At 34.0% G+C, this 20,886-nt stretch overlaps 1 protein-coding gene across 2 annotated transcripts in view; it reads left to right on the forward strand.

Annotated features, from left to right (window-relative positions):
• Positions 1 to 2,642: 2,642 nt before the first annotated feature.
• The window catches only part of LOC132555875 (AT-rich interactive domain-containing protein 2-like), a 41,254-nt gene continuing 23,010 nt past the window's right edge, over positions 2,643 to 20,886 (forward strand). For both annotated transcript variants that reach the window (XM_060220239.1, XM_060220240.1), the window contains exons 1-2: positions 2,643 to 3,035; positions 3,130 to 3,223. In XM_060220239.1, coding sequence (XP_060076222.1) covers positions 2,944 to 3,035; positions 3,130 to 3,223 — 186 coding nt within the window. In that variant the 5' untranslated portion in view covers positions 2,643 to 2,943. The remainder of the gene's footprint in view (positions 3,036 to 3,129; positions 3,224 to 20,886) is intronic.

Here is a 20,886-nt window from a genome sequence, read left to right on the forward strand (position 1 = left end):
TGATGAATTAAGTATATGAATGCATATTAAGCTAATGGCCTGTGCCATTTATTGTAAGGGAGGTTTAATTTCTTATGTTTTTTCTTGTTACTTTGGAAACGAAGAGTCACGTTTAACAGTTCTACAGCTTTCCTTGGCCACAACTTCAAAAACATGTATAGTATACTGCTACGCAACACTGTAAACATAACAGGCTCGTGTTTATTCTTGAAATTTCTTTTATATCTCCTTTAACATGGAACAGATCTTCAGACTGCAAAAGTCCTAGCTACAACATAAATATCATTGAACATATTGCTAAAAACTCTCATATATCGAGGTTAATTGTTGTCCGTCGTTGAGCCGTTGGCCGATAGGTAATTGATAATGGTGTAATATTTTGGTGCGTTATCATGGAAACATATCGCCAAAACGCAAAAGTCGCTGATTTCGAGATTTTCCGCGCGGGCGCTCGAGAACTATCAACTTAACTTTGTACAACAGTGTCCTTTATTAAATACATTTTTTTCGTCACGGAAACAATAGCCGTTGACATCCGCAGTAGGATATATATAACAAGAGTGGTGAAATTCAGTGACGTTTGTTAAGCTATCTTCCAATCTGCAGATCAAAGGGGATCTTTAGATTCCTTCATTTGTCCCTCTTGTCTTTCATTTGTCAATATATGGATGTCCAAACAACCACACCAAAACTACACAGTTAGGGTCCCTGTGTGTAAGTTTATACACCGTAAATAACTTGTCATGTAACGAATGGTGAGCCGTTTAAGAAAAAGTTTTGTCAAAAATGCACAGAAATGTCTACAGAACACACTCAACGAGGCTATATGAGCAAGCGAGAGCTGGGACAGCTAATGCCTTCTCGTCTTAACACGGGGGACCCAAGGTGTACTTCAGTGTGGCTCTGTCAATGGCCACACAGTGACTGACTCCGTGCGTTCGCACCAGGGACTTTTCCCGTCAGCGGAATCAATGAAAACCCAGAAAGCCATGATACTGACGGTGGGCGTTTTCAAGTGTGCAATACAAAAATATACGGCCACGTGGAAAAGTTGATACACCGCTATCGAACCACGTGGATCGAATGTTTAGCTCCTGTGCTGGCAAACAGAAAGTAGGGTTTGTCGTCGCCGCTGAGGTATCGGCAATGCGCGGCCTCGGAGTTCACTGTTGGTCCAATGGTTGGACTAACGTCGTCGTTTTGCAGAGGCTTATACAACTCCTTTGCATAAAGGAACAGTTGGCAATATTGGAAGCTGGTGGAGCTGCCTGGACGCCACGGATGCAGGAGTATGTGAACTGTTCTGGGTGATATTTCAGGTTTACGGTCTGTTACGGGTGGTATTTAGTAGTTCAACAATGCGTTACCGGTCACCTGGGACATGTATAAATGTTACCGGAGAGTATCTTCACGTGCGGATTCCTAAATGGAACTTTGTAATATGTGTGGTAAGGACCTCGGTGTTTCAATTCAAAACCAAATTTTGGAGGAACAATAATAGACGTTTGATACTTTGGTAAGTCATATTTTCAATTAATTCGGTTTCTACGGTTTGTGATTTATCGGGCATCAATTCAATGTACTATATGATGTAAAAATCGCTTGAAAATAGAGAGAACAGAAAAAGTGAACACTTAAGACAGTATACAGTGTAGAATAAGTAAGTTTCGAAACAATTTGTCTTACAACAGGGTATTTATGGGAGTGTTAGAAAGCCTGCTGATGTTTGAAGGAACTAACTTTTTTCGGGGCTTACTTTCTATGTTCTTTTTATATATAACTACTAGTAATATGTATATGATTTCTTTTGCAAAATGTCAGTTCACGTTGTCAAAGAAATAATGGTCGGGCAAATATTTTTTTCATAACTTGCTAACCGTAACCAATATTGTCACAACGTAACCTGATGCAATTTGTCCCCATGATCCAGTTAACTCGTCTTTCGTTATCGTTAATTGCAATTATATCAATATCTTAAGACCGATTCAATCAATAAATTTCAGGCTTTGTGTACTAGTTCTTTGTGTTCTCTTTTTGATAAAGCCCCCTTGCACCTGTACCGTGTGACGCAGGTAGTCATACAGGTAAATTGGTCAGAGTTGTCGTTCGTGGCTACAGAGTGAACAAAGACGACCGGCAAACATCCTTTCGGCGTACATTGCACGCTACAATTTCATTATCAATTCATTTTATGGCTACGAACAACCACGCTCCATTATTTTCTACCAGCGATGCGCTTTAGTTCCTGCAATGTGGCTGAATTAAGATAGTACTATTTTTCCTATTGTGCGAGTTGAAGGACAACAATGGCGATGCGGCAAGATCAAATGAAATGCAAATAAATACTGGCAAATAACCTTTTTATTTCACTCATACAAACAGGAAAACTTAATACTTTTAATAACAAATCAAATGGCATCAACAATATCTGCATCTAAGTCATAAACGAATCAATAATTTCAATCAAAACCACGTCATCCGCGTGCCCTCGTTGTGTACCAGTGGCCGCCATATTGAATAACTATACCGAGGCAATGCTTCATTATGCAGACCCCTCTAGAGAGCAATGTTGGTTAGGCATGATCATTATGTTTTTTGTTACGATTTTCCTAGATTTTATGCACGTATGGTCAACTATGAAGCCTCAAGGTTGAGCCACGGACTGCATTTAAGGGAGTAATACTCCTTAACTATCATCGGGAGTCATTACAAGACCTCGATCTTCGATCTAAAGACTATTTTGAGTGTATTTTAATGTTGTGGTAGCAGTGTCATTGCAGCCGACTCGGATGTGGAATCCCCAAATTATCGAGGATTTTCCGTACGTCTGACCACCCTTGTGTTGTGTTTCCGTGTACGCTGTGGTCACAGAACGATTGTTATCGTTTATTTAGAACGCATGGGGTTTGTTTAGTTTCTGTGTAGTTCGCGTTTCATGATATTATGGCTGGGATTTTGAACAAAGACCCGTTCACTTACCAGCAAGAACAAAATGACTTTCTGAAGGAACTCAAACAATTCCACTGCAATCGAGGGTACGTATTTTCATCTGGTTTTCGCATTTGTTCTATTGTTTTGATGTTATTGTATTGATAATTCTTACGATGTGTCATTTGTTGTCTTTTCCAGAACCCCAATAACAAGAATTCCTCGAATAGGTGGGAAAGAAGTCGACCTGTATTTGCTCTACCGACGAGTGATCGGCTTCGGTGGATGGCGAAAGGTAAACTCACCAGTGTGTTTGAATTTACCTCCGTTCCGAGTCGTTTATATATCAATTGCAGCCACGCGCGTCTCTTGTTGTTGTTGTACTATCTGCATGATAATATTCTCGATAGAATTACGTTTGACAGGGTCAGTTTTGGTCGCGTTTACTGATCTCGCTTTTTATCAAAGATGGCTTCCATTGCTTCGAAGGGGAGGGGCTGTTGTTTTCATCATAAATGGCAGATTTTTATTTCTGTTATATTTTGTCTCATCCATTGTTTATGTTGTCATGTCGTATCGTGTGATAATTTTGAATTGATCATTTGCGATTGATGGGATATACTTGGCAAAAGTATTTTTAACTTGCATACATGTGTTTGACCTGATTTTTGAATTTATTTAATTGACTAAAAAGATTAGATGGGGATTCATAAATTTTGAACAAGTAAGTCCTGGTCTTTCCCTTTGTTCAGTTACCTTGGAGTGTAAACACTTAACTTTGTTTAGAAAGATGTGACTAAAACCATTTATTACATACTTATTCAATTAGTAAGTTTCTAACTTGTAATGTATTTCTACTTTTAGTACTTGTCCTCAGCCTCATCTCTGAACTGATTTCTAACCTGTTCAGTATGAAGCTTCATGATAGATGTATATAATTATTCTTTTGGACAAAAAGAAAATATTAGATAGTTGTTATATCAATGTTCTTTCATGCATGTTCTCCATTACCTCATGTTATTTACTTGTCTACCAGCAATATAGTATAATTATGAATACAAATTCAAAACTGCAGAAATTGCATTTGAAACGATAGTTTTGTAATGGATGTACTGCACAAATGAAAACATATATTTGTTTTGTACTTTAATGCATCTTCTTCATTGTATCAAATTTCAGTTGAAAATGTTGAATGGACATTTTCTTCTTGAAAAGTTAAAGAAGACTATCAAAGTCACCTGTATTCCATCAAGCTTTTCTTTCAGTTTAGTTCAAAATAAGTCATTCCAACTCAGGTAACAGTCTTTCTGCATTGATGTATTTCTTCATTATTTATTGAATATCAGTAATCTTGTGGTACATATATTGGCAAGATTTCAGTACTTTTTACTCCAGCACACAAGTTTCAAGAAAGGAAAATAACTCATCCACACAGGCGTTATTGCAAAAATTGGATAAATTAATTTCAGGAGGTCATTCACTTGGCCAGTGGAAGGTTCATTAGTCTGAATGAATAAGTAATCATCATCTGATTTTAAAAAGATAACATTGTCACAAGTACCTAGATATGGTAAGCTCGTGGCTAGTGTGGGGAATCAATTGCAATTTTATGATTGATTATCAGATCATCAGAACTGATTTATGATCAACTGATAATCGATTGTGGGATGGACATACATCTCCATTTTTGCAATGATAAATTGATGACAGAATACATAGATAAAGGAGAATTAAAAGTACATCTGGCATTCTTGCCAAGAAAGTTGTGAAGAATTGAGTCCTCCATTTTGATTAGATTTGTCTGTATGCATCAGAAAATAATAATTTTCAATGCTTTAATGGCAATACTAACTTGTGTGCAATTTAATACACAAAATGGTAGAAGGAAGCAGCATTTTAAAAATCATTATCAATAAAGGTGCAAAAGCAGCAGTATAGTCACAATTTGGGTGCGTTGAAATTCAATGACAAAATGTTTCAAAACTTATCACAAGGACAACTCCCATTTTTGAAAACAGACATTTTCATTTAGTAGATAACTATGTTATCCTACTTTTACGAGGCATATACATTCAAACTTTGTGAATCAAACTATAATGATTCAAATTTCTTAATGGATAAAAGTTTTTGTCAGGTCCTGAACTTTATTCTTTTATATCACTACTAACCTACCCCTTTATGAATCAAAGTTTTATAAATAAAACTTCTTGATGTGTCAAAGTTTTTTCATGGATGGTTAGCTATGATGACATAGACAATGGAATTTTGGAAGCACACTGTTATTGGCTCTTTGGTACAAGGTTGATTAATGACTGGACAAATTATATTCTAATTGCTTACTTACAAGCAATGACATTTAAGAAAAGATAATGGAATATCATGTAATATTTGCTTCTGTCATTGCAGTAATAGCATATAGTCAGGTCTAATTTATGTAATTGTGTAAACATTCATAAGAAAACCTGAACACTTGTATAATGATTTCTCTCATTCACAAAGGGTCACTTTTCCATTTTAAGCAGAAAAGTATGAGAATCATGATGATGTATATTTCAATCATGTGTTTTATTGATTAGACTAGGGGCAAACATCCTTGTAATTTATTACGACCCAAGATGTTTGATGTAAGTGCTGTCATTAACAGTTCGAATACATTATGATATTAATTTGCTTTCCTTTAAATTCATCAGTGCCTATAATGTTTATGTATCAGTCTTGAAAATTGATATGTAAAATATATACACTGTAACAAGAAGGCACATATGTAAACATGAGCGTGCATTACCGATTTCAATTTAAATTAAAAAAAAACTAATGCCAATGTTTTCTTTTGATATAAAAAATGCCATGGTATTTGTTGTGTTTGTTGAGTAGAAATATTGCGTCATCAACTATTGCTATGAACATGAAAATGTCGACATCAGCCACCACAAATGGTTTGAAGTCTTGCTGTATCAAAGATTTTTTCCTAGTCCCTCGCCCTTGAACTTGGAAACATCAAAGTTTGACTATATATATATTTGACACATCTCTGTCAACATTGTATGTCAAAACCAGATAATTAAGTTATTGAATTAATTATTCACCTTTTAAAGGGTTTTGGCCACAATTTTTCACAAAGCCGTGTTTCAGTCTCAAATGATGCGATAATGTATATAATCTGCAATATCTCGCAGCACACAGACAGTGAAAACTGGTTCCATCCCCATTAGTATATTTGGTGAATATGCATTTTTTTAATGTGAAACAAAATTGTGTGACATCAAAGTGTTACTTCGACATGGTGATACTCTATTTATCTAATTAGACACTACTACACAGGTCATGCCTATATTCATCTGCTGATGATCAAAATCTTTCAAAAGTGAGATTTATCTTTGTATATAGTATTGTTTACATAATAATATATGACAGCGAAAAATTAATTGTTTTTTTTCTTTCAATTTTTACTTATTTTGAAAGGAAACTACATTTCTTTGTTACTTAAAAACTTCATTTCTTCATGGTGTGAAGTTCGATGATATATCATAACAATGCCAAGATAGATTGTTACATCTCGGTAACAATAAAAAGGGTACATTTCAAGACCAAATAATACTTGAATTGGTAGGAAAAGGGATAACAAGAGAACTCTCTGTCCAAACAAACCCCTCCAGACAGATGACTGCGAAACTGAATCTTCATGTGTGTAATTAGCTACACCTGTTTAATGGTTGTTTGATTTTTTAATGAACTTGTTATAATCACAATGTTCACAAAACAGTACATTTTGGGTCCTCTGTACAAACAGCTTACTCCACTTGTGCGCAAACACACACACACACACACACACACATTCTATAAGCATATACCACAGATACTGTAGATATATGGCCATCTTGCTCTGCCTCAGAGATAATTTCTTAATTGATAATTATGTATTTAAAAATTATTTCTCCTACTCTGAAAATTTTATGCACATGTAAATATGCAAATTCTATCATAGATTTTCCATACTGCCAGTCACAGCAAGTACATGATATAGAAATTCATATTTAAAAAAAATGTATAGGAATTTCAATGTTCAAAAGCCTTTGAGTCATATAGTTTATATGCTCTTACTGCTGAATTATTGCTGGGATTCATATATTTATTCTCCCCCATAGTTGCTGCTTTGTCCATCCATCCGTCCGTCATAATTTTGTTCAGAACATAACACAAAAACTATAAGAGATATCAACTTAAAACTTCATAGGCAAATAGATCACATCAGGAGAAGTGCACTGCACAAGAACCATCACTCTCTTTTGCATAATTTAGGAGTTATTGCCCTTTGTTATTTTTCATACTTAAATTTTGTCCCAGTCGCAGAGCATAACCTGTTTGTGACCGCCCTTGTTTTTATGAATTAGTCATGAATATCTGTCTAATTTGCTTGTTCACAATACAATTGTTTACACTCGTACACATGTATAGAGCTAATGTTCATGTGTCATGTGTAAATACCTTTGTCTCAGAACAATTTTATTCTTGTAAAACTCCTAAGCCAATTTAATTTTTTAAAATCTTAAACACCTGTATAATCATATTCGATGTTATATATAAAAAAAGTTATTTTGTAACAGTAACAGCTGTTCTTACCATGATAATTTATACAGAGATGTTATGATATACAGGTATAATTAAATTCTGCTGATTCATGATCCTTTTAAATGGATTTCCTGCTAATTTGGTGTTATTTAAACAGTTTTGTTTGCTCTGTTTTTTTGTAGATATGCAGATATGCAGAGTTAAGTTTAAAGTAGAATATTTCACTTTCAGCCAAAAAAACCCAGAATTATATGAGAAGAATCTACCTCCTACACTACTGTTTACATATTAAACATGATAAGTGGAACTAACACTTTGACGTCACATGCACCACGTAACTGATCAAATCATTAGATTTCTCTCTCATGCATAATGAGTACTTTTGACTGTCTGAAAACAGGTATTGGTACATATTTGAGCGGCGCCATATCAGCAGTACTGTTATTAAGATTATGATGTAACAGAACTTAACGAAAACTAAAATCGTGGCCAAAACCATTTGAAATATAATCAAAAGTTTAAAATGAAGAGGAAGTTAATCAGGAATTTATTGTAAAAATGAAGACTTTGTTTGGTGACCTTGCTTTATTTCTTGGTTAGAAAAGCATTTTTTTAAGGTAAAAAGAAACCGATCATAACACTATCGTAAGAGTCACTGGACTATCGCAGTGATATCAAATGGTAATTTGACTATCCCATTACTATCGTGATAGCTTTTTTTTACCTCAATAGTCACCAGTAATGAAATGTGCTGGTATAACAATCATCTTATGCATCAGCTGGCAGTATATCTATGTAATCATAGCATCGTTAATCCTATTATTATCTTCTCTCCTGTCAGACACATGTATAACACTTAGTACTAGTAGACTTTTAAGTTAGATGTATAGATGCAGTTGTGTGTGATAGCTAAATTTTGGCAAGTGTGACATTCGACAAAAGGAGGGGAGGGGAGAATTCTATATAACATTAATTAGTACCATGGATAAAAAATAAGTTTGAGGAATAAAGGGTATTTTGAAAATAACAGTTTGATGGATCCGAGGCTCAATAATATGTATGTAAGAACATGAGACCAAGTGAATCAGTGAAATGGTGTATTGTCATGTTAAGGTGTTTAAAGACATGCTGCTCTTGATTAGTAAAGACAACAGCAGAATATTGAGAAGTGTGTGGATTGTAATCTGATTGTTTTGAAAAAACAGTATGTTGATCAAATGGAAATCACGTGTCATTTTGTTGTTCTTTACGTTTGATATTGTGATGAAGAAGCCATGAAAGTTAAAAAATGGACGTCTTCTTGTATTTAGATGGAAGTTAGTATGGACATATAAATTTGAGGAGTATGGATGGACACTATTGCTAGAGATTTTTGTTTATTAAAATAGTCTCATTGGTGCAAAGTTTATCTTATAAGTCGTGCAATTATCTGTTTGATATAATAAATAGGGATTATTGCATCAAAATGTATAGTGCAACACTGTTGCTCTTTGATATTACGCATGTAAACATTTTGTTTTCCGTATACTGATTGCTTGTGTATACAAAGTTGAGTCCTCAAGTATTGTCAGCTGGTGCATGCACGACGTGGCAGCGAAAAGAGATGAAAGAATCACACTGAATCAGTGTGAATTCAGTAACATATATGTGTTATTGGCAGTATCAGATGCTTACAATAGTCCTGTACAACTTGCTACTAGTATTGTTTACCATTGATGTGGATAGTGACCACATAGAACAATTACTACGATGCCAATATTCCAATCTCTAAGACTTGTCCTTGTAATCTTACCATTTCCATCAGTCTCGTGAGACTACTTGTTAGTTATACAAAGATAGCTATAGAGAGAATCTACATAGTGGTGACCCTTGTAAATATTCATGAAAGTTGAAATTGTTGGGAGAAATAAGTGTAAATACTTAGGGTACAACATTTTATTGCTTTGACACATATGAAAGTTACCATAGTAGTAAAAAATGTTTCATCTTTTCATCAATGTATGATTCATAACTATTGCTCTTGTAAACAAACTACAGTCAAACTTCTACAAAATTGAACTTTGATGATTCAAAACTTGCTGTATTGAATTTTCTGCCATGTCTTGAATTTTAGCCCTATAAATCACTGCTAACCTACCCCTTCTTCAATCAAAGTTTCATAAATTGAACTTTTTGATGTATCAAAGTATTTTCACAGGCTGTTAGCTATGATAACAGTCATTGACAATTTATGATGCGAACAAAACATTTACCTGTACTCTGTTCATTGAGATAATATCATCGAGTGAGGTCAAATTTATGGAATTGTTAAGACAAACAAGAAGAAATCCTGTACACATTTATGATGATTTCAGTCATTCTCAAAACGCTGTCACAGTTTTAAGTATAAAAGAATGAGAAACACTGGTTTATTTGTCAACCAGACTAGCTGTCATCAGAACATTGGCAAACACCCTTGTGATTTTTTACCTATGACGTGTGATGTAAGTGCTGTCGTATGTGGACAGAACATTACAAAATATTAGAGTTATGATATAAATTTACAAAATATTAGAGCTATGATATAAATTAGGTTTCATTAGTGATTATGTATCACTTTTTGAATAATAACTCTCACACGTTAAAACCACTCTAATGCTTCACATCTTTTTGTTTGACTGTATATAAAACATTACCTGAATACCAAAGTCACTAAAATTTCATGTTTTCATATAAGGAGGAATTCTATCAACTGCAACCAAGTACAATTGTGAAAAAAGATAGAAAGCTTTTGACTATTCTACACTTTGACTTTCAGAGTAGAAAGTAAGTGTTACACACCTGGATTTATTGCAAGATAAGCATTATCAACCTTGAGAATTTCTTTATAATTGTGGTAGTTTTTTTAGGGGAAAGCATTTGTCTATCATTGTATTGTTTTCCAAATTGGTCTTGCAAAGAGAAAGTTGTATGTTATTGATGGCAAAAGTTTACAACTCCTATAATCAGGGAGAAGACAGCTTACCTTTTGTCTGTTACATTGCATGGATTGTATAAGGCAACTAAATTTGGATATTAACACAAATTTTCTCTTTTTAACTTTACAATATCCTAACTCCTCATTTGGCAGTAGTGTTGAGTGTCTACCTGAACAAGGCATCTTAAAGGATCATATTTAGCAATGAAACGTGCCTCTTTACTGATCATGACATTTGTCTTTAATGATTGCCAAGGACTGGTAAGCCTTTAGTGGGAGATGTCATTCTATCATGTGATGGTCAGTTGCCCATGCAACACTAAATTAATGGATTGCCTGTGAATATACTGTCTTCTCATTACCACAACTTGCTGCTTACAACTTTACAGTATCTTGGATATTCTGTTTCTGGCTGACATTCATTGGACTTCACTTTCTATAGCATTAGGTGCTTGCTGTAAAAGAATATCAGATTCTAAATATTTGGTCCATTGGTGGACAGTTTAAGTTGAATAGTTGTTGATGATCAGTTCAGTGTTTGTTAGAATGTGGTTTTCCAGTATCTTAGCGAGTACTGTTGCAGTCCTTGGATGATCCACAATTCACTAATTTAGCCTCACTGAGATAGTCCAACCACTTAGTACTACTGGCCAAAAAAAGCATGTTTGAACTACACAACAGGTTCTGTATCTTAAGTCCTTCACAGGGAGTATCTTCTTTTTGGCAAGCCTTGTCTTTTTGTGATGTTAACTGGCATTATCATCTCTGTTGTTTTCTGCTCTGTTGAATTATAATGGCTGGCATGCTGAAATATTTGGTGACGTCATCTTTCTTACAGGGCTGTCACAATTAAGAACCTGTTTGAGATAAGCCCCTATGAATTGGTTGCAACTTCTGTAGCGCTAACTGAAGACAAAGGAAATTATGGAAAGATCACAGCCTGGACAGACTTAACTTCCCGTTTACCTTCCATATTTTCCAGGTTATAAGTTGCAGGGCCAGTTTTTGGCGATTTTTTCGATTTGATTCACATATAAATTACACTGGAATATAAGCAGTACCTTTTCTTATGAAGTGGTAACCATTACATTGACCAAAGTTTGTTGATATAACAGAAAAAATTTGCAAAAGAATTATACAGAGGTAATCCTTTATTTTATTGATGTATTTCAAAAAAAGTAAAACTCGTTTGGCTTGGGTGCCTTCACAGATTGTCTACGTACAGATATAGGGGCTGACATTACTTAACAATCTCTCCATCGATGTTTGTACTGTGAAATATTAACGAATGCTCTTGCAGACTGACCAAACTCTTAAAGTCCCATATTATTTCTTGTAAGTTACACAAAGCCATTCAAATCATTAACAAGCATGGCAGTCATTCAAGAATTTTACCTGTAACCTGATGACCTATCGATCCCAGGATGCAAAAGGCTATTGCAAACTTCCACTAAGGCTTTGAGGTAACCTTGAAGGTTCAAAAGATATTGTGGTTCATATTAAAAGGTGTGATTAATTAAATCAGTGAGAACGTTATTTTTATTCCAATCTTCAAATCATCCTGTATACAATTGTTGATGACTGTTCTAGACGATCTGTTTCAATGACAAACATGCGAGGGATGTTAAAAAATCATCACCATGTGGTACTGAATGTACTAGTATGCTTCTTTTTTTTTCTTTTTTTTTTTTTTACTGCTAAATTGTTTTTGTCTACATATAAGCCACACCAGTATATAAGCAGCACACCTGGCTCACAAGGACAAAGGTGTGGCTTATAATCTTGAAAATATGGTATTTGTTTTTGTTATACATATGGTTTCATCACTTGCAGCAGTATGAACAGTTGACACATTCATGCAGTACAGTAGTCTTGATCAAGACCTTAGTTTCATTCACTTTGCTATCTACATGGCAAAATACTTAGATAATAGATAATGGATGTACCTCAATTTCAGTTATTTTAACATTGTGGTAAGTAACTTTGGTCTTCAGTTGCATGCCCAAAATGTGGCTTTAGAACATTGCAAAGTAAAAATGCTTGAAAATTGTATCATGATGTTGATGGAAAATTTAGGGCAAAATCTATAAGAAATAAATGTCCATACCATTGCTACAAAAAGCATTGTGCAAAGTCAAAAGTCTGTTACCTGAATAGGGATTGAAATTGCTGAATCAGCATAAAATACCTGTAAGCTATCACTATATTCAGAAAGATTATATGAATATAACAGATTGAAAAAAAATATATTACACACAACTTCACTAAATTTTTGAAATTGTTTTGTAGCATATAGGCAACTTAACAATCTTACCAACTTAATTGACACATTATGGTGCAGAATACCATGCAACATAAGTTCACTATAGGGTTTGTTGGTAAACAAGTACACACTGAGGGCTTGGAAGGAAGTTGTTATCACTTCAAAGTTTAATTGATAAGCATTTTACTGGTGACACTTTTGTGCATGTGTGTGCAGTAGAAAATGAAGAGGGGGCGGGGGATTTCTGGGAAAGTTATCAGTATGAAACAAAATTTACCTTTCTGCTCGTACCACTGAATTTTATAATCAAACTTCATTTTTATCAAATTATCACTGTTGAATATCAATATTTTTGACATGTTCTCACTTAGCAAATGGCATTGTGAACTTGACTTGCCCTGCTGCAAAAACCATTCGTCTAGATGAGCAGATGAGTGTTTCCCTGCCCATGCAATTGTTTTGCACATGTAGAGAATTAGTACTGTACAAAAGTTTACTAGGTAATATTGATGTCCATGCTGTTCTAAATGCATTTAAATTCACACAAAGTAGGTGTTCTTAGTGTGCAGGCAACAAATGGATACATACAATGAGAAAATTGCACTTGCAAAACTTTACTACAAATGAAGTTATTTGATTGCCAGCTATGAGCAATATTCCACTAAAAGATTAATTTTGTTATTGAAAAAATATTTTGTTTGATATAAAAAGAATGCCAGCTATATGATGATAATATGTAATATGTTAATGGCATAGGCCTAAACCAAGTAACATATACATCAGCATGAATACAGATACATGAGATAATTTTATTAAATACATAAGCATCAATCTGCAGCATATTAACTTCCATCACATTGTCAAACAATATTTTTTTGCATTGATTAAAAGATATTGCATTTGAATATCATACCATGAAAATCCCCCTATAGTTATCTATGACATTCGTATAAAGCTGTACATGTGTGTTTCAATATTGAAGTGATCAGGATGTAAAATCAGTACAAATGGGAATTTTTTTTATATGTAAGGATTTTTGTTTTTGCAAAACTAGATATTAAAATTGGTTGTGAACTCCGTGACATATTCATCATATTGTGTTAGATCTACAGTAGCCCTAATCCTCCATAGGAATTCAAGGAGAAATGATTTGCAGTGGTAATAATAGATGTATTGCTAAATACGATAGTGTTGCAGGTGTTACACAATGCCAAACCAGAACATGAGACAGGCAAGCATGGTCCATGGTAGTAGACTACTTTCCAGAATTTGTCCATTTTTTTCTTACAATACAAGTATCCTTTGCCAAGAGTCCATATAGACATAACAAAAATCTCTATAGTAATTCTCAGATTATTTATTGTACCTATTGCAACTTCACATGTATATATATATTTTGTGACAACATTTATTTTGGAATCATCTCCATGGGCCTGAAGAAATACATTACCTGGCACAGCAATTATAAAATAAAAAGTTTGTTGTTTACAACCAGGTTTCTGGTACCGATGTATATGAATGTGTTCAGAAGAAAATATCCTGACTATATCATTTAGCATACGAAGTAAAAAAAAAAACCAATTTGTTACCCATAGTTCCTGGCTAGCATAACGGAACCATCCTCACTACTTGGTAAAAGGATGTAAACATCAAGTGTATGTGGCAAGAGAAAAAATGGCACATCTGCCAAAATCAATTGAATGTGCCTGGCATGGAATCAATTTGCTTAGATCCACATATGTTTCAGCTCGGTGTAGTTATCAAAGCATGTTCATATCTGATACATGCTTTATAGCAGTAAATCTGAGAAGATGTGCACAGAATTGATGTTTTATTAACACTATATCTGTAGAGGGGTTTAGCTGTTATCATGACAAAGTCTGTTATGATGGCTTTTGTTTTGGTTCAAGGAGAGCATTCTACTGTAAACACTCCAATTAGGCCCTGTCTTTTGTTTCCAGTAGCTACATTGATTTACAGTGAAATGGAAACATTAGCCTCAAGTTCATAATATATAGAATATATCGCCTTGGATGAAAATTGCCCTTCGCTGTACAGATGGTAAAGCTCATTTCAGTCTTGATAGAATCAATTGGATTTATATGCAAGATGATGAAAACAAAAAGCTTAGCCATGTAGACAATATCTGCTTCTTTGACAATGTAATACTCGATGGCATACTGCCATAAAGATCTGCCAGTAGCCATATATAGTTAATCGGTAAAATTTACTAAGGGATCATCATTGCATGAGAATATTGTCAAGTAGCGACATACATAATTTGAGAAATTATCTTGGTATTTCTATAGAATTTGACCCTGGAGTGATGAAACTTTGACAAAAGATATTCTAAGAATTAAAATTATTAAGATCAATAGATGTTGAATGCAGTAGGATGATTTGAAATTCAATATTGCAGTCATAAAGGATGAACTTACTAGGAAAAGTGTAAATTTGATCATGAGACTTGGGCAAGGCTTGAAAATGAATCATAAAATTGTAAATAATGTGTTTCTTTATCAATCATTTTGTATTTTCATTTTGGCCCCAATCAACATTTGGAATAGTCGGAGGCATACCAAGTCTTACTTTAGAACACCATTATTGTTGCAGCCAGTTAGTTACATATGCCAGCAAAACAAGCATGAAATGATAAGGGTAAATGCCAAGATAAAATGCCATAGTATCATGATATGCTAATGTTGAATTGCTAGTTACATGATAAAATAATAGTGATAAAATGAAGTGCTAATGATAAAACGATGATTATATGATAAAGTGCTAATGATAAAATGATAATTATATGATAAAATGTCAACGAAAAAAAAGGAGTTACTATGATTAAGTGCTAATGATAAAATGAGAGATATGATGAAAAGCTTAAGTTATATATAACAAAATACTAACAGTTAAATTATAGAGTTATATAAAACTAGTATACAATAACTCAAAACCCAGTATTACCTGTTTATATTTGATGCACAGTACTTGTATTTGAGATTAATTATCAACTGTAATAAAATGCCAGAGAAGAGCTGGAACACAGTTTGTGTGTTTCAGTTATAACACATTCTTGGCAGTGTGTAGTAATGTATGTGGAATTAGTCAGCTGTAGTAGTAATCCACACTATCTCCTTAATTGCCGTTAATTGCATGTACAACTAACATAGTTCACAAGAACAACTGGCAGCTTACCTGTCAATATGCAAGTGTAATTATCAATTTTTTGCACATATATTTCTTTAAGGACATTTTCAATGAGGCTTGGATCAGTGATATCTCAAGCTGTATTTGAAAGTATACAAGAAATTAATGAATGCTTGATAAATGCAAACTTATTTCTTGGCTTATTGCCAGGGTATACTTCTCTCCTTGAATAGTTCAAAAGAACAGGGTTTAGGTTTGCCATCTTTCTGAAATAACTCTATAGGAGACAAGGCAGACTTTCTCTCCTGGAGTGACTTTAATTTGTATTCTTATACTAGGATGGTTTCAGAGGACTGGGTAGCACATACATTAGCAATGTACAGGTTTTCTACCCCCTGTGGTGGCTCCAACAGGACTTTTTGCCAAAGAAAAAGATTAAAGCAGAACATACCAGTATATTATTATCGGAGATTAACTTTGATGTGTTTGCATGATATTTTGAAAACTATTTTGTTAGTATTTACGAAGTAATTTAAAATTATGTATTCTGTGAAGAAATCTCTTAACATGGATCTTTATTGCAGCAAATACATTAGTTACAAGAGACATTGATAGAATATATGAACATTTACATGTACGTGTTGTGATGTATATAAAAAATTAATAAATCCATGGTTGTCATAGTAACTGTGACGTGATATTGGTTAAGTGATCTCTGCCAGTGTATTAAATTGAAGCGTCTTATTCCGAAAGCATGCATGTTTGTATCCAAGAACCATTTGTCTGAGCTTAGAATGATAAAGATGATAATGGATGGGATTCCATTCAATTCCATATATGATTAAAGCTTTCATATTTATATGACTAAGACACAGGGGGAAAAAGAAATAAAATAAAGAGCAATTATAATCATTCCCCCTTTCCACCTTCTTATCACCTTCTTGCCATATTCATATTATTATTGGGCCCATCATTGTTACTTCCATGTCAAGTTCATCCTAGTTTTCAGTACCAGTGTTCATTACTGATGACTTGGATGTTCTGTCTAACAGTCTTTCTTTAACATTTTAGGGGGGAAATATATATTAAAATGCTGTTAAGTCCTTAAATTTCCTCATTGTCTTGTTATCATGAAAAGTTTGTAGATCAATGTCAAGGACAAGTTTTTGTGCAAGGAAACATTGTGGACTATATGAGTCTGGTTGCCACTATCCAGGTTAGGTGGTGGTCACAGAGTGCAGTGTAGTAAGGCTGTAGTATGTAGTGTGGTGTGGTAGATTGGTGGTGTGTATGTGTGTGTGTACTGTATGAATGGTCCACAGCTCAGGTACCACAGCACTGAAGCACTCAATATAAATAGATTTCTGGGATTTCCCAGATCAATGATCATGACCTATATTTGCAGCATACCAGAGTCTTATAGTATTTATATTGAGGTCACCACTGTGTCAATGTATTGTGTACAACATACATGTATAGTGTAGGTGTGTATTGGAATACTTGACCTGGCAGGGATATATATATATAATACCAAATGTTTCTTTCTGTGTACAAGCGTTACAACTTGGAATTTTGGTAAAGTGTTTGTTCTGGTATTCTGAGAAAGTGACCTGATCTCAGCAGTACAAAAGAACAGTCAAATGTAATAGATGATGTATAGAAATTTATTAACAGAAAAGCTCTCCAAAGAGTGTAAGAAATGTTCATCTATATACAAGTAGTTTCTGTATGATATCATAGTAACGTTATGGAAATAGATCTGTAATTCACAAAAAAATGCAAGATAATGAAAAATAGCCATACCATATATTTTGCAGTGCTAGCACTCTTTAAATGCTGATTCACAGATGTTTCAATGGTTCCTGCTGAAACTGAAAGAAAGATGTTTCAGTGTCTTCATCATTATGATAATGCAATGTAGGTTACATTCCTATTCTGTGGATGGACTATTACTTTTTATATCCTATTTTAGTTTGGTAATTTTTTTAGGTAAAAAAAATTGTATACTCATTGTGTACAGTTGGTTAAGAAAGCTGCCTATTGGTTTGTGTTTAATTAAAAAAATATGCTTTTTTGCTGTAGCAAATTTTTGTTTATCTAGGCTTTATTCCTTTATGTATCACAGAACTTGCATGAGAACATTGCTACATGAATAATAGCTGCATCAATTTTTCTACATGTGCAAGAGTAACCAAGGTCTGCCATATAAACTGCACTGCAAGAGTAATTGAATCATTGTAAAAATTTGCATTTTTGTGTACATCATGATGATTCAAAGACACTGGTACATCCTGTGCATCGCAAGCAGCTAGGCCAGGCTAGTTATGTATTCAGTTGAAAATAAAGGATGAACTGGTTGTAAGGTTGTATCTGATAAACCTTCTATCGACTGTGGATCTCAAGTCATGTGATATTGCTGTCTTGTAATAACTTTAATGTGACTTCAATGGATTACATAAAATTTCCATTGTTGCTCTGCAGTTTTTCGTGCTCGAACAATCTCATCAAGTATTTTGTTGACAAGCTGGAGAGGAGTTCCAGGCTGATAATCATTCCTTGCCTCAGTTTTCGATCTCCTTACTTCCAGATATCTGAAACCAGAGAAAAATGTCATCAACTTACAGCATAACCTCTAGCGGGATATAGTTGGAAATAAGAATAGAATTCATTTCATTGTTTTTGTCTGATCTGGTACCACTGTTTGCAGCAGTGCTGTTATTGTAGTGCCTTCTATAATAATGCTAGCTGGTATGAAAATATTCATATCTCATATCACTGCTGTACTGTCCTTTGCTCAATAATAGATTGAGAGATGCAGCAATTTGAGGAACAAGATATAGATTTTTTTTGACATTTCGTTGAAATCTTTATAAATATTTAATGGAAGGCTGTTGAAGTGGCAGCTGCAATATAATATGCCTGGAAGCAAAAGGTAAATAACATGTTTCCATCAAAGACATTGAAGCGAAGATATTTTCAAAGCTGGAATGAAATATTGATCAGTAAATGCTTTTGTACACTAGAGTTTATTCTGTTCCACAGCGGTAAAGTTGAAAGGTCCATATCAATGTTTTATGGTTTGTATATCATATACTACCAACAATATTTGGAGATGAAAGGAAAATCAATTCAAAAAGGATATTGTCAGTTTACAGGTTTTCTCTCTGATTGGATAGGATGTGATTATTTATTGTGATCATGTAAGATGGAAAGTTACAGGAGAAAAGATGATGATAAAATTGGTAATGTGAAACCAGATCTAGATGGGGTAAAGATATAAAAAACAAAATATTAACATGGCAACTGAAATTCCAAATCACAATCACTAACGTTTCAAGCTTTGCGGCCATTTCAGGAGGTTGCATTGATGTCATAGGTATGTTACATAGTAACCTACATTATGATGTAATGAAGGCGTGTTAATATTTTGTTTTTATATTTATATGTATGCTATGCAAAGCATTTCTCTTTCTTGAAGTTTATATGTAATATATATATATACACAGTATAAAGCTAAAAGCCTGAGAGCAGGTTAGTGTAGATATTTTCACAGCTCATGGTGGAGATGTTAAAACCAATAGCTTTAGAGCTGGTTTTGTTAGGTTTACTGCTGTCACAAACTTTATTTGCATTTTCATTACAAGCTAGATTGAGAGGATGTATCAAAGGTATTAAAAATCTCGGATTTGTCACATTGCTCCATAGTATGACACCTTTCCATGGTGTCCCGTTAATATTAACATGTCATTAATACTTGAAAAATTCTGTTGATGATAGAGGTGCATGGATGCACAATTGTACCAATAAAATTTTTTTCTCTTAACAATATTGCAATACAAGATCTGATATATAGGTATCTAGGGAATCCATATATTGCAATAGAGAAACATATATTACTTTACCTTTAACTCAACAAACATCTATTTTGTGATACAATAGACTGGTTACACAACCTGTAAAATTTATAGTTTTTAGAGTATTGAAAAATCAGGGTCATGGAAACACACTTTAAGCAACTGAGCATCAGGAAATCTGATTCATTATAACTCTTCTGACTCAAATTGAAATTAAATTGCAGGTAAAGATGTCATTGAAAAGGAGTAAAAAAACCAAGACTGTTTGGCTTCTAGTTTTCTAAATTTTACAACTCATTCTCGTGCTTACTCCTACCCAGTATAAATTCTGCTTTTTTGATAAAAGATGAGCTGGAGGTAAAAGCTTCGCTGATAACCCAGCTGTGATAAATTCCAGTATCTGAAAAATTAACTCACAACAAAAAAGTGTCCATGTTAAGGTGATGTAACAAGATGTAATAAAGTCAGTTATATAATGTAGAAGATTATAACTCAAGTTTTTTTTAGATATAAGAACATATTTTGCATAATTTTAAGATATATGATTATCACTTGTAAGGCTATAGATATTTGCTGAAGTGCTACATGCTGTAACTTTGCAGGTGTTGTCAGCAGACAGTCTACTGAATAATTAGTATTTATATCATTTATGTATATTGAAATTATGTATGCATTGGGAAAAAACCATTTAGGTAAATGTAATGTTTTTTAAGGGCAAGGTAAATTTATTTGAAGGATATGCATTCAGACAAAGAAAAACAAATCCTATATATTTTTGTACCTCTGAAATCACCTGTGGTCTGTTATGTTGGCTGGTTTTTAAGGATGATTGATGTGGCATTACCTGCTGTATTGTATGTAATAAGAAGCCCTAGTTTACAAGGTGTGCGTACTGCACTGACTATACAGACAGACAAGATTGAATCTCTCCGACAACATCAGGGCTACTTTACTGTATGACTGTAGGCTGTACAAATGATTGTTGATGGAATCTAGATGTCACTATTGATGTTTGTAACCCCACAAGGTTAGCATTTTATGTTGTTATTCAGGATGGAGTCTAAATTCTCTACTCATTCCCACATCTGACTCTACAGCTCTCTGCTGCCAGAGGAAATGCTGCTTTTCCAATAATTGCCCTCAAGCTATATTTGATACACCGAGGAATT

The sequence above is a fragment of the Ylistrum balloti genome, unplaced genomic scaffold (genome assembly GCF_031769215.1).
Source record: "Ylistrum balloti isolate Yb309-2 unplaced genomic scaffold, AGI_CSIRO_Ybal_v1 Utg370522, whole genome shotgun sequence".
Taxonomy (NCBI): Eukaryota; Metazoa; Mollusca; class Bivalvia; order Pectinida; family Pectinidae; genus Ylistrum; species Ylistrum balloti.